The 15429-nt window shown below is 43.5% G+C and overlaps 1 protein-coding gene across 1 annotated transcript in view; it reads right to left on the bottom strand.

The window, feature by feature from the left end:
- The window catches only part of LOC137945519 (alpha-soluble NSF attachment protein-like), a 44431-nt gene that overhangs the window by 1654 nt on the left and 27348 nt on the right, over positions 1-15429 (bottom strand). Inside the window, exons 6-9 of the mRNA XM_068791449.1 lie at positions 12944-13095; positions 12658-12817; positions 12518-12565; positions 12224-12304 (exon numbers count right to left, since the gene is read on the bottom strand). Coding sequence (XP_068647550.1) covers positions 12224-12304; positions 12518-12565; positions 12658-12817; positions 12944-13095 — 441 coding nt within the window. The remainder of the gene's footprint in view (positions 1-12223; positions 12305-12517; positions 12566-12657; positions 12818-12943; positions 13096-15429) is intronic.

The following is a 15429-nucleotide window of genomic DNA, read 5'->3' as shown; positions in this document are numbered from 1 at the left end:
TAAGATACCTCAAAATTCTCTGTGTAGCTTCTAGGTAACTTTTCGTGGATGTTCCATAAACGGTCTAACTACACTCACTGTAAATGAGATGTTTGGTCTAATAACTGTTGCATATATAAGTTTACCCACTAGTCTCCGATACATTGTCTAGTCGTTCAATTCTGCACTGATCATCATAGAGATCGTGACCCTCTTCCATTAAAGTATCAGCTGGTTTTGCTCCTGATAGTCCATATTCCTATAGCATATTTGTTATATACTTCGTTGTATCAAGACAACTTTTTTGCTCTTCGCTACATCAATACCCAGAAAGTGTTTCAATAGTCCCAAATCCTTAGATTGAAAATGAGTATCCAAAAGGAACTTTTTTTTTTTAAAAAAAATGATGCTGAATTTTATTAAGAGAAACTCAAACGGGCAGATTACAATGGGGGAAGCCATCCCAAACAATGAGAGATTGCTAGGATGTTCCAAATTTTGCCAATTTATCAGCCAAAGAATTGGCTGATCTAAGAACGAGGTTCCAATTACATATCCAAATGGGACTAAATTTCTTCAACACAAGAAATAGCATTGCCCAACAGAATAATGTCATCTACATACACCAGTAATACCACAATCCTGGATGACCTTTCCGTTATAAACAAGGAGTGATCACAATGACTTCTCGAGAACCCCTTAGACATCACCACCTAGCTGAATTTTTCAAGCCAAACCCTCAAAACTTTACTAACCCATAAATTGATTTCTTGAGTCTGCAAATTTTATGTTTCTCCCTCTGAGCAACATACCCCAGAGGTTGCTCCATATACACTTCCTCTTCTAGATCACCATACAAGAAAGCATTTTTAATGTCTAATTGGCATAGAGACCATCACTAATTCACTGCAATAGACAGAGCGATACAATCGGCCTATTTTGCACCAACTTCAACACCACCACATTGCCAACCAGGATGCTGATAGGTTTGAACTCCCCTTTACCCCCAATAAAATTGACCTCGCCGCTATCGGGATGCCGACAGATCGTGCCCTGGAGATAGATGGCTTCAATGGAGAGTTCTATCATCGTCACTGGGAGACATCCGCAACGATGTTTATGCCTTCGTCAACAACTTCCACCGGTGTGGTATTACTCAGCGTGCCATTGGTGCCTCCATCGCCTTGATCCCAAAGAAGATCAACACTAAGCACCCCCAAGACTCCAAGCCAATCAGTCTCACTACTAGCACCTACAAGGTCATCGATCGTGTCCTAGCTAATCGCCTTCGCGCTATCCTCCCGCAGATTATCCATCCCTACAAAAGCGCCTTCATCAAAGGCCGAAACATCCTCGACTCTGCGATGGCCTCACACGAGCTTTCTCCATTACTTCAAGTGGACCAACCTCCCCAGAATTGTTATCAAATTGGACTTTGAAAAAACTTTTGACCATGTAAACTGGAAGCTATTTGATATAGTATTTTTATGTATTCTTAAGTCTAAATAATCTATTCTTTTATCTAGGTAAACTGGATGCGCAACTGTAGTTCTATAGTTTCTTACTCCTTATTGGTTAATGGCAAATCCAGTGGGCACTTCTGCAGATCCCAAGGGATCAAATAGTGTGATCCCTTTTCTCCTTTCCTTTTCATCAATATTGTTGAGTACCTCTCCGCTAAGGTCCAGCATGCCAAATATACTGGCTGGCACAACTCCATCTTTGACGATGCCAATCAAGATATTGTCATTCTCCAATACGCTGATGATACCATCCTTTTTGGAGAGGGCACGATGGATCAAGTTATTCACCTAAAGGCCTTTGCTAAATCTCTTCGAACTTTCCTCTGGCCAAAAAGTTAGTGGGTCAAATCCTCCATCTTTGGATTCAATGTGGATCAGAATGCTCTTCTTGCCATGGCCGACTATCTTGGCTGCAAAATCGCCACCTCCCCAGCACCTACCTTGGTTTACCCCTAACGTTCAGCACCCCTACCAAGCACAACTGACATCCTGTGATTCAACACATGGAAAGTCGTTCAACCACCTGGCAGGGTAAGTTTCTTCCCAAGGCAGGCAAACTCACCCCTTATTAAGTCGTTCCTTCATGGAATCCCCAGTTATTTCCTATCCCTTTTCCACTGCCATGCCTCTGTTAGGAATCGGTTGGAATGCCTCAAGCGACTCTGGGGTGGACCCAATGGTGAAAGAAAATATCATGTTGTTAAGTGGTCTGACGTTTGCCAACCTATGTATCTCAGTGTGCTTGGCATCAAAAACATTGCCAGTACCAACTTTGCTTACTCAAATGGATTTGGTGATTCAACTCCTTTCCTGCTCTAATTTGGAGGGCTTTGGTCGTTGCCAAAGCTGACAAGACAGATGGTTGGTGGCTTGATGGTGGTCGTCACTATAAGTTGTCGCTAATCTGGCAAAAAATCTCCCTCGTTCCGAAATTCTTGAATGTTGTAAAGTGTTACCCAGGAATGGGCATCAGACTGAATTTTGGACGGATTGGTGGTTGGGTGACAAGCCGCTGGCTAAATCCTTCAGATCCATCTCGAACCTCTCCAACCTCCCTTCTTCTTCCATCTCTGACACCTAGTCTTGTTCTGGCAGATGGAATCTTCATCTTCGCAAAGCCCTTAATGATTTCGAAGCTTGGATGGCCTCCAACATTCTCTCCCACCTTGCTAATGTCAAAATCCGTAACCATATTCCAAACACTCTTATTTGGACCCCTTGCCCAAAAGGCTCCTTCAGTGTGGCTTCGGCTTATAATCTCTTGCATGGGCTCTACACCTCTTAGTCTCACCACCCAGCTGCACTAGCCTGGTCTCTCCATGCTCCCCCTCGTGCTTACTTTTTTACTTGGTGTGCTTGTAGGAACAAAATCCTCACCTCCGACGCCTTGATCCGATGGGGAACACAAGTCCCTGACTCGTCTTGTCCCTTCTACCGCTGCACTCCAGAATCTACCACCCATGTCTTACTCCACTGCCATTTTGCCCAACCAATCTGAGTTAACCTTCTCAACAGAATTGGCATACAATAATGTGTACCCCATAGTCTGCCATCTATGATTCAATCCATCACCAACTCTCGGCTCCCTAAGCTTGGTAAAATGCTTATCTCTAGCTACATGGGTCACATTCCTCGGCCGCTCTTAAAAGAGATAACCGGAAATTCCAGTTCAAATCCTCACCTATCTCGGTGCTTGCTGAGCAAATTGCTGGCTAGATCTCCACCTGGCTCTTCAGAAAGAATTTCTCCACCTCACCAATTCAGATTTCCGTGGAAACTAGCCCTTGATTGCTGCTATGGCAGGGCCCTCTCGCCCTCCAAAAATGACAATGTGGTCCCCTTCCCCTGGTCTCTTCAAGCTTAACTTCGATGGCAATGCTTTTGGTTGCCCTGGGCTCGCCTGCTTTGGTGGAGTAATTCACGACAATAATGGCAGCCTCCTCTCCTTCGCCGGTCCTTTGGGTATCTCCAACTCCACCCCCGCTGAACTTGTTGGGCTACCCAAGGGCCTCAAGATCTTTCGCGACCAATTGCCAAGTCCACTTCCGGCGGCACTGGGATGCCTTCCTTGGTATTTGTAGCATCTCTTCCTCCCTTAATTGTACTTGGGTTCACACCCCTAGATCTACCAATCACCTAGCAGACTCCCATGCTAAACGGGGATCCTCCCTCCAAAACCTTATTGTAGAGGGTGGCCTCACCCTATAGGTTGTATTTTTTTCCTTTTTTTATAATATTCACACATTCCATAAAAAAAAAACGTATTTATAGACATAATTCAAAGAATGTCATTAACTAGGTTAAAGGGAAGAAGCTTGGCCATCATGGTTTTCCGATGTTACCATTAACTAGGTGCGCCATTTGATGCAAACCCATGACACCCTAGCTCTAACTAAGACTAAACAAGACCATTTGTACTTCTCAAGGTGTAACCCCAAGAAACACTGAAACAACAAAATGTTCCCAACCTAATCAAAGAATTATTTTTTTTTTTTTACAGGGGCATGGCGTGATTCGAAGTCGCGACCTGACGCACCTAATGAAAACAGAATACCACTAGACCAAACGGTCTTAGGTACCTAATCAAAGAATTATAAGAATCATTCTGGAGGGAATCTCTTCCTCAGAGACCTTCTAATATTGTAGCAGAACCACCCTCAACCATAAAAGGTGCAACGAACTACCCAACTTTAATTCCATAGCTCCTCAATAAGGGCCCTCAAACTCAATTCCATAGAGTCACAATAACTGAAAGACGCAAATAAAAGGGATAACAAAAGAATGGATGGTCCAAGCAACCTTTAATCCACTTCTCTTCTCTAACTTCTGTATTTTTGCTCTTCCCACGATTCCCCATTTTGAGAGGTTAGTAGCCTCTTTCTTTTTTCTCTTTAACATAGAGGGGGAAAAATAATCTTACAAAAACTAAAGGGGTACCTTTTTTCTCTTTGTTTTTAACTTGCTTATCTTATCTTTTACTATAACTAAAGTAAATTCCAAGGACGAATGATTTGTTCCCTCATGTTGGATCGAGCGGTCCAACTTAACCTTGGAACGATTGATAGCAAACAAACTGTCTCCGGAAAATGGATCAGAAGGGTGAGAGAGATCGAGAGGGAGGGCGAGCAGAGAGAAAGAGGAAGAACCAGAGGAAGAGTTGTAGGAAGGACATCTGTGGCTGTTTGAGGAAGTGGGGAAACATCTGTGCAAGCTGCTGGCACTGACAATCTTGAGAAGAAATCAGGAAGTGGAAACTCCATCCCTGATGACAATGCCAGAGGAGGATGACTGGCAACTTGTTAGAAGCAAAGCAGCCAAGAGGCAAAAACACAGAAGCTTGTCGGATTGCCAACAAAAGGATTTCTCCTTCCACTATGGTGACACCATTTTAACCATAAGGAAACTCAATGACCACTCCAGCAAGATGACCAGGGTAACCATTTGCAAAGGAGACTAGATCTTTCATCACCATCCCAGACGTGGCCTGTGATTCCTTCATCAAACAATTAGGACTAGCCAGTCTAGGTCACCATTCCAGGAACAGAACCAAGGAGCTTTGGATCGGGCATCTTGTCTTCTACTTTTCTGTCTTCAAATACCGGTAAACCTACGAATGCAAAATCACCCAATGTCATCAAGGAGCTATCATGGCAAGAATCTATATCCCAGAATTAACCTCTTCTGGTTTCGGGTGGAACACTTTCAAAGACTACCTCCAAAGCCTTTCCCCTCCTACCATCCCCATCATTCATAACCCTGACACCATGTTGACCTTCCCTGACTTGTAACCACTACCAAATCTGCACCAACAACTCCACCAGTCTTGCTACCACTACCCACTCCAGTGCTTTACAACACCCTTGCTTCTGATCACACCAGAACACACACCAACCATATTACCATCTCCCTACCCATCCAATCCCTGACCCGCCTCCTCCCTGATCATAACTGCCACTTGCCATTTGGTCAACAGAAACTTCATTGTCAAATGGATCTCCAGCCAACTACAGCTTCAAATTCCTTCCAGACACACCTACTTGGGATACTTTGACTGGCTACTATGCTTCACCTCATCAAAGGATATGTCCGCAGCTGCAAACCTCACACACGGCTCTGAATCCAACATCCTCAGCATCAGGAAATGGACCCCAAACTATGTGAATTCCTCCATTGGCCAATGGATAGGCATCTGCAGAGTTCCAGCTGAGCTATGTTATGGCCCGACAATCATTGAGATTGCCTGTATCTTTGGCAAGATGATCAAACAAGATGACATTACAACCCATATGATCGGACTCGACTTTGCACGAGTGTTTATTGCTCCAACTCAGCACTGGGCCGGACATAGGCTGCTCAAGGTCGTGGTTGATTATCTTCTTCTGGGTCAAGATCACATTTAAGGACTTCTGCTTGAATCCAGGTACTGCTGAGGACCCTGATTGCCAAGGGCTACAACACCGAATCTAACCATGACATCACTGAGCTCCAACCCGAGAGGCACAAATATGATGATGAGACTAAGCACCAGATGATGGAGCTGGTTGAAATCACGGGAGTAGTTTACAAAGGAAAGCTGCCTGGTGTCTCAAAAGATAAAAGGAGTTGCAAAGCAAAAACCTGAGAAAAAATTATCCTCACTTCCTAGAATGTTCATGGAGTTGGCTCAAAGGAAAAAGAGTCATGATACGAAGCATCCTCGCTTCCAACAACTCTTCTACTATCATTCTCCAAGAGACCAAAGCCCAATCTATGGATGATCTAACAGCTCTTGACCTTTGGCACTGTACTACTCTCAATTGGATGGCAATGAATGCAACTGGCCAACTCAAGGGGTGATGTCATCCTTTGGAACTCAAACCTGGTGATGTCAGTGATGTTGTGCATGGATACTTTGCCATTGCAGTCAAACTCTGAGACCACAGCACTGGGAATATTTGGTGTTTAGCTGGTGTCTATGGCCCTACAAGATACCGAAAACAGAAGTTCTTCTGGGAAGAACTCCTCTCCACTCAGTAGTGGCACCTATCTTGGCTATTTGTGGTTGACTTCAACGTCATCCATTTTTGTAATGAGAAATCCCTTCGAGCTACCCACATTACCTCCTCCATGAGGGGTTTTGCCAACTTCATTGGTTGCTGCAAGCATGATGAAATCAATACCTCTAGCAAGTCTTTCACTTGGTCCAATGGGCAGTCACAGCCTATTCTGTCCGAGCTCTACCGTTTCTTAGCCAACTCTACGACTCTATGAAAATGTTGTTGGCAAAGTCCTCAACCAAGTGGGTTCTGATTATTAGCATATTCAATTGGATACAAAACTGGGAGGTGGGGAGACAAGCCCTTCCGTTTCGAAAAGTCATGGCTCTTGGAAGAAGATTTTGACAAGTTCCTCTCCAAGAGGAAGATGTGTTTGGGAAGATCACTCTTGGGAAGGCTAATTTTTTGGGTTTAAAATGGGCGTACAGACTCACTCTCAAAAGAAATTGCCGCTCCATCAGCCCCAACAACTCACATTAGTGCAAGAACCTGTTCAGCAGATGAGTATGGTATTTTCAAGTATTGATATGCAATTAAGCTTAATTTTGCTGGTAGTGCTATTGGATGTCCTGGGCCGGTTGGAACAGGTGGTGTGTTCAGAGGTCACAATGGAGACCCTATTCTTTCTTATGCTGGTCCGGTGGGCATTGCCGATTCTAATACTACTGAAGTTGGTGCTCTTCTATTCGGCCTCCAAATCTTTAGGGATCGTCTCCATGGCAAGTTAATCATTTTTTTTTATAAAGATGTATTATACTAACAAGAGAAAAATTACAAAGGAAGAGGGAGCAGAACCCTAACAACAAGAGATTAAAGAGACGCTCCCTACTTGGCAAGCACATCTGCTGCCGAATTTGCAGATCTCGGAATGTCAGACCAAATACAAGAAAATAGTGAGGTAATATCCAAAATCTCCCGAAAGATGTCCCAATGCCGCCACAGTGGAAGGGAAGCATGCTCACACCATCCAATGACCACCTTAGAGTCTCCTACAATGTGAAGTGGACCACTGCAGTTGTCTCTGAACATGCGGAGCCCATTAAGAAGGCCATATAGCTCTGCCGACGTTGAATCGGAGATACCTAACAAGCCAGCATAAGAGAAACACTAATTGTCAGATGGATCCAAAATCACACCCCCAAATCCAGCGATCCCCGGATTGTCGAGAGAAGAGCCATCAAAATTCAACTTTAGATAACCAACCGCCGGGGGAGTTCACTCCTTCATTACTTGAACCTTGGTCCCAAAGTGTATCCTTGCCAGATTGCTCCAGCTATCACGGATGGAGGTGCCCTTGAAAGAGCAAAGGACTTCTTAGTTAGAAGCCAGGTGAAAATTTGCCCCGTCACCCTTTCCGCTACTCTTACCTAAGATTCACTTTTAGCATCGAAATGCCTTCGGTTACGTTTATTCCATGGCCTGTTAATCATTGAAGGCGACTCAAAGACGGTTATTAGTTGGTGTTCCAAAGAGAGCTTCCCCCCTTGGTGCCACTGGCTCATGACTGATAGTATTGCTGACATTGTATCTTCTACTCATTGTAATTGGAATTTGATTCCTAGATCAACCAACTCTTTGGCTGATAAATTGGCAAAATTCGGAACTTCCAGCAATCTCTCATTGTTTGAGAAGGCTTACCTCCTTCGTAAATTGCTCTTTTGAGCTTTGCCTTAATAAAAATCAGCATCATTTAAAAAAAAAAGTATTGATATGCGATTTGAAATGGATGAGATGGTTGGAAACAATTTTTCAGTGACAGCATCTAATGCTACTGCTTACTGGCTGAAGAATTTTACAGCTACCACTAGGTTACATTCTCTTTTTTGAATTTGTTAAGGGTAATTTGGCCTTTGATTTCTCAAATTATTAGCTTGACATGTATTTGACGGGCACCTTCACCATTCTTTTCAGGATTGTGATTACAATCTACACAGATATGTAAAGGGGCTCCCAGCTTGCCTTTCATTTCTTCTAGCCTTATCTAATTTTTGCATCTCTAAATAGTTTGGTCACTGATGGAACTTGGACCCATTCTGTTATTTAAAGATTCTGTCACATGGTCTTATTTCTACATAACAGATTTCTTATCTTTTCCTCACATAGCAACAGAAGATTAAGTTGCAGGCCAAATGTTCGATGAATTAAGGCTCATGCTTGACAGTCCCAAAGGTTCAAACCTGGCATCTTTCTGATTTCCTCTAAAACATTGAGTCACAAATTGAACATGTATGAAATTTACAATATGCTATTAAGGAGATAAATGTGGGTATAAAATAACTTACAGAGAAGAGGTTAGATATGTTATTAAATACTGATAGAACTCAAAATGAAGTGCGAATATGGTATCCTTTACTCTCAGCAATTAGAAGGGTGTGCTATCGTTGCATCAGATCTGTTCAGTTTTATAGAAAAATCATTTTTCCAGTGAGAAATTTCAAAACTTTGTTGTAGATCAATATTATGAACAAGTTTAGCCAAACACTGTTTTCGAACTTAAAAATATAAAACTTAGCTCTTTATTTGCAGTTTTCAAAAGAGCTGTTTATGTAAAAAGTAACTATTAAATAGCATTGGGTTTTCCTTTGGATCGTGCTCCGGGCCCGGATGGTTTCAACGGGGAATTCTATAGCCAATGCTAGCCCTTCATCAGAGACAATATTGTCTGCATGGTCCCTCATTCTATCAGCCCGACATCAGATATAGGAGCATCGGAGCTTTGTTTATTGCCCTCATCCCTAAAAAAGAAGCGGCAGAACTTCCATCTGACTTCCGCCGATCAGTCTCACCACCAGTGCCTACAAGGTGCTTGCGTGCCTCCTTGCCAATCGCCTTGGGGGCGGTTCTCCTTATTGTCATTCATCATGGTTAGAGTGTTTTTATCACAAAGGAATAAATATATTAGATTCGGCCATGGCATGTCACGAACTCATTCACCATTTTGAAGCTTTAAAGCTTCCCAGATTCATCCTAAAGCTTGATTTTGAGAAAGTCTTTGACAGAGTTAATTGGAAGCTTCTGGACACACTCCTGGGGAAGATGGGATTCAGGGAAAAATGGCACTCTTGGATTCAAAGTTGCATATCCTCTACAAGCTACTCCGTTCTTCTCAACGGAACGGTCTGCAGGTATATTAAGGGATCCAGGGGAATCAGGCGGGGAGACCCCCTTTCCCCTTTGCTCTTCAATGTGGTAGCGGAATATCTATCTTTTTTTATCTATTCGGCCAAGAACTTGGGTTGGCTCCTTCCCACGACAGACTGTGCAGCCTTCAATGTGTCGATCCTTCAGTTTGCAGACGATACCATTTGCTTTGGGGTTGGTACTATGGATCAAATCCGAAAACTGTGTGTTGTATTGGGACTATTTGAATTGGCTTCTGGTCAGAACATTAATTATAAAAAAACCACCCTCCTAGGCTATCATATCGACTCACCTGTGCTTCAGGGTATGGCTGACTATTTGGGGTGCTTAGTGGAAAATTTGCCAGTGACATATCTTGGACTCCCACTCTTTGACTATCGGCCTTCAGCGATGCAGGGTATGGCTGACTATTTGGGGTGCTCAGTGGGAAATTTTCCAGTTACATATCTTGGACTCCCACTCTTTGACTATCGGCCTTCGGCCCTCCTCATGGAGAAATTTGAGAAGAGACTAGCTACTTGGAGGAGCAAACTTTTATCTACTGCAAGGCAACTCACTCTCCTCAAGTCTTGTTTGGCAGAACTGCCAAACTATTTATTATCCTTCATGCACTGTTCGGCCTCCGTTTGCAACAGGATCGATGCCATCCATCGGCGTTTTCTCTGGAGAGGATTAGAGGACACCTTCAGATATCATTTGATGAGCTGGAAGGATATTTGCATGCCTCGCAATCGAGGTGGTTTTGGCATCCGGCCTACAAAGGAGATGAACAATGCCCTTTTACTCAAATGGATCTGGAACTTCAACATCAAGCATAACAGTCTATGGGGTGATATGGTCATGTTCTATCTTCAACCTTCGGGTGTCTGGTGGAGGGAGGATGGTGCTACTCGCCTCCTATCCCCGGTATGGACATCAATTCAAAAACTCCTCCCAATATTCAGAGATGCAACTTCCTTTCACACAGGCAATGGAAGGACCCTCCTCTTTTGGTCGGATGAATGGTGCGGCCCCTGCCCCCTCTCCGAAGACTTCCTGGGGCTCACTAGGGTGGCGAGGGACCTCTCTTGCTCAGTGGCTGATTCTTGGAGAGATCACTCATGGAGTCTCATGTTTCGTCAGGGATTAAATGATGAGGAAACTTCGACTTTTTGCTCTCTCCTCTCTAGACTCAACAGCATTACTATTCGTGAGCATGCACTTGATAAAATGACATGAAAGCCCAACATTAATGGCCAATTCACAGTTGCATCCGCCTACTTTCACATTAGAAAGAAAAATTACAGCATGCATGAGCACAAGGCAAACCTGGAATGGAAGCTCTCAGCGCCTAGTAAAATCAAATTCTTCATGTGGAATGCCATCAGGGAACAGATCCTCACCTCTGACAACCTCCATAAAAGAGGTTACATAGCCCCCGATCGTACTTGTCCCCTTTGTGGTGTGTGCGACGAGACAGTCCAGGATGTTCTCTTACATTGTGATTTTTCTTGGCAAGTCTAGATGAAGATATTTCAGATGATTGGACTCCAAATTGGGCTACATCAGAACCTTTGCGGCACCTATTGGGCAAGATAATTCTCTTGGCATGTCTTGCGCATGTCCCATGGTGCCTATGGCTCGAGCGAAATAACCGTAGATTCAACTCCAAGGCTAGCACCCCTGATAATACAACTTCTCAGGCAATGGGCCTTATCTCGAGTTGGTTACATACTAGGAGTTCGCTTCTCTATCGGGCGTTTCCCTTCGGGAAAATTGGAGTTTGATCACACATATGGCGGGCCCTTGTAGGAATCCGGTTATGGCCACCTAGGATCCTCCCCTTACGACTGCATTAAACTCAATTTTGAGGGCAGGGCTTTAGGCTGTCCTGGGCCGGCTGGAGCTGGTGGTGTTTTCAAAGGAGACCCTATTCTATCCTATGCTGAGCCAGTGGATATTGTTGATTCAAATACTGCTGAAGTGAGTGCTCTTCTATTCGGCCTCCAAATCTTTAAAGACCGGCTTCATGGCAAGCTGCTTATCGAAGGAGACTCAAAGGCTATCATCAGTTGGTGTTCAAAAGATAGTTCCCCTACTTGGCGCCACTGGCCAATCACTAATTGTATTGTTGATATTGTATCATTCATTCATTATAATTGGAACCTCATTCCTAGATCAGCCAATTCTTTGGCTGATAAATTGGCAAAATTCGAAACCTCCCAGCAATTTCTCATTGTTTGGGAAGGTTTCCCCTCTTGTAATTTGCTCGTTTGAGCTCTCTTAATAAAATTCAGCATCATTTCAAAAAAAAAAAAAAAACTATTAAATAGCATTAAACTTAAATCAAAAAGTACTTTGTAAAAGCTCTATATGGTACGGTAGCCAAATGGAGCCTAAGTATCTAATTAGTAGTGACAAACCCAGAAAAGGAGGGTGGATAAGTCAGATCAGTAACTGGGAGCAAACCAAGTCAATCATAACATTGACAGCATATATCCTGACAGAACCTTCAATTTGCAATCATAAATTTCACCTACGCATTTTAGCACAAATAAAACATACCAGCCTGGTCATACTGTCAAATTCCTTCACGACATCAGTGAACTTTGGCACATCTTCCTCATCAATTGCAGAAGACAAATCCTGTTGATAAAGTAATAACTCATGTAAACAGCTCTACTTCACAAGGTGAAATTCGAAACAACCAAGTAACATGTTTATTGTGATCTAACTCAAATGCGTATACAAGCACCCCTACTCAAATCTTCATAGAATTTACTGTTCAATGACCCCAATTCATCTTTCGAAAGCATTTTTTTTATAAGAAAAAAAAAGTACAGAAAACATATCACTTACAGAAAGAAACTTGTACTCTCGTGTGCCTGAAAAGGTTGGATCAAGGTCCTATAAAAAGAAGTGAACACTCATAATTGAAAATGTTACGTGACAAACTACAGTTGAAGTACTTCATAGTTTAGAATTAGAAGAAGTTATACCTGATACTTTTCTAAAGCATTAGTAATGGCAACAATATCATCTCTGCAGAGTTGGCAAAGTCCAGCATTGAGAAGAATTCCTTTGACACTGTACTTCAGAAGATTATTGTTCATAGAATGTCGGGCAATCTCTTCAAAAAGCTCAACTGCCTTAGGGTATCTAAAATAACAACAAAAAGAGAAAAAACTAATTAGTCTCCCACATTGCTGTCAACTTCAAAATTATTTCTCACGAATGGAAAACTACTGCTACAGGAAAAAAGGACTGCAAGGAAACAGTGCCTACTGTTCCAGTTGAGCAGCGAATTGAGCAACTTTCTGCTTGCATTGGTTTGCTGACGTGTTCACTTCTTCACTTTGGAAAAGATCAGCTGCTCGTTCAAGGAAATTCATTGCCTGTTCAAAGTTTTGTTCTTTCTCATAGAGCTCCCCGATTTCCTGCACAGAACAATTGCAAGGTCCCACATCGATCCACTTGAGAATAACTAGTTAACCAGAACTTCTACATGAAAGATTAAAAGCAAATTGATAGAGTGGTCGTCTACTGTAGAACGAAGAATGACAGAGAGTTGTTGAGGACAATTTCACATAATAGGAACTCCAAGATTATTTTTTTATGGAATGTGTGAATATTATAAGCAGAGAAAAAGAAAATACAACCTATAGGGTGGGGCCACCCTCCACAATAAGGTTTTGGAGGGAGGACAGAAGTTTAGCAGACCTGAGAATCGGTCCTGCAAGATCTTGAGGCCCTGGAGCAACCAAGCAAGTTCGGCGGAGGTGGAGTCGGAGATAGCCAAAAGGCCGGTGAAGGAGAGGAGGATATTGCTGTTATCATCGTGAATTACTCTGCCAAAGCCGGCAGGCCCAGGGCAACCACAAGCACTCCCGTTGCATTTAAACTTGAAGTAACCAGGGGGGAGGGTACCACATGCTCATTTTTGGAGGGCGAGAGGGGCCTGCCATAGCAGCAATCAAGCGCCAGTTTCCACGGAAATCAGAATTGCTAAGGTGGAGGAATTCTTTCTTCGTGAGGAGCCAGGCAGAGACATGGCCAGTAATGTGCTCAGCAAGCACCAAGATAGGGGAGGATTTGAACTGGAATTTCCGGTTATTTCTCTCCTTCTAGAGCGTTCAAGGAATGTGACCCACGCAGCTAGAGATCAGCATTTTACCAAGCTTAGGGAGCCGATAGTTGGTGATGGATTGTATCATGGATGGTAGACTATGGGGTACACAAAATTGCTCACCAATTCTGTTAAGAAGGTTAGCCCAGATATCTTGGGCAAAATGGCAGCAGAGTAACACATGGGTGGCATATTCTAGGGTGCAGTGACAAAAGGGACAAGACGGGTTAGGGAGTTGGGTTCTCCATCTGATCAAGGCATCGGAGGTGAGGATTTCATTCCTGCAGGCACACCAGGCGAAAAAGTTAGCACGAGGGGGAGCAAGGAGAGACCAGGCCATTGCAGCTGGGTGGTGAGGCTGAGAGGTGTTAAGTCCATGCATGAGATTATAAGCAGAAGCCGTAATGAAGGAGCCATTTGGGCAAGGAGTCCAAATAAGAGTGTCTGGAATATGGTTATGGATTTTGACAGTGGTGATGCAGGAAAGAAGCTTGGAGGCCTCCAAAGCTTCAAAGTTAGTAAGGGCTCTGCGAAGATGAAGATTCCATCCGCTAGAGCAAAGCCAGATGTTAGCGATGGAAGCAAAAGGGAGGCAAGAGAGGCTCGAGATGGAGTTGAAGGTTTTAGCCAGTGGCTTAACGCCCAACCACCAATCCGTCCAAAATTTAGTCTGAAGCTCATTCTCGGGGTAACACTTAATAGCATTTGAGAATTTAGGAAGGACGGAAATTTTTCACCAGATTGGCAACAACTTATAGCGATAGCCACCATCAAGCCATTAATGATCCGTCTTGTCAGCTTTGGCAGAGACCAAAGCCTTCCAAATCAAAGCAGGATAGGAGTTGAATCGCCCAATCCATTTGAGGAGGTAAGCAAAGTTGGTATTGGCAATGTTTCTGATGTCAAGCCCACCGAGATACATAGGTTAACAAACGTCAGACCACTTAACAAGATGATATTTCCTTTCACCATAGGTCCACCGCAGAGAAAACGACACTTGAGGCATTCCAACCGATTCCTGACAGAGGCAGGGTAGTGGAAAAGGGATAGGAAATAACTGGAAATTCCACGAAGGGACCTTGTAAAGAAACATACCCTGCCAGGTGACTAGACGACCTTCCATTCTTTCAATCACAAGACGCTAGTTATGCTTGATCGGGGTGTCATGTGTCACGGGTAAGACAAGGTAGGTTCTAAGGAGATTGGCAATTTTGCAACCGAGGTAGTCAACCATGGCAAGAAGAACAATCTGATCCACATTGAATCCGGAGATGGAGGATTTGGCCCAACTAACTTTTTGGCCAGAGGAAAGTTCGAAGAGATTTAGCAAGGCCTTCAAGTGGATAACTTGTTCCATAGTACCATCTCCAAAAAGGATGGTGTCATCAACATATTGGAGAATGGCAATGTCTTGATTGGCGTCGTCAGAGATGGGGTTGAGCCAGCCAATATATTTGGCATGCCAAACTATAGTGGAGAGGTACTCAACAATGATAGTGAATAGGAAAGGTGATAAGGGGTTACCCAGTCTGATCCCCCGGGAGCCGTAGAAGTGTCCACAGGATTTTCCATTAACCAATAAGGAGTAAGAAACAATAGAAATACAGTTGCGCATCCAAATGCGCCAGCGACTAGCAAACCCCAT

The sequence above is a fragment of the Aristolochia californica genome, unplaced genomic scaffold (assembly GCF_029961685.1).
Source record: "Aristolochia californica isolate CCGP_79_NKW_82.1479 unplaced genomic scaffold, dmAriCali1.0.hap1 SCAF_12, whole genome shotgun sequence".
Classification (NCBI taxonomy): domain Eukaryota; kingdom Viridiplantae; phylum Streptophyta; class Magnoliopsida; order Piperales; family Aristolochiaceae; genus Aristolochia; species Aristolochia californica.
Note: the sequence above shows the minus strand (reverse complement) of the source record. Positions and strands in the feature narration are given on the sequence as shown.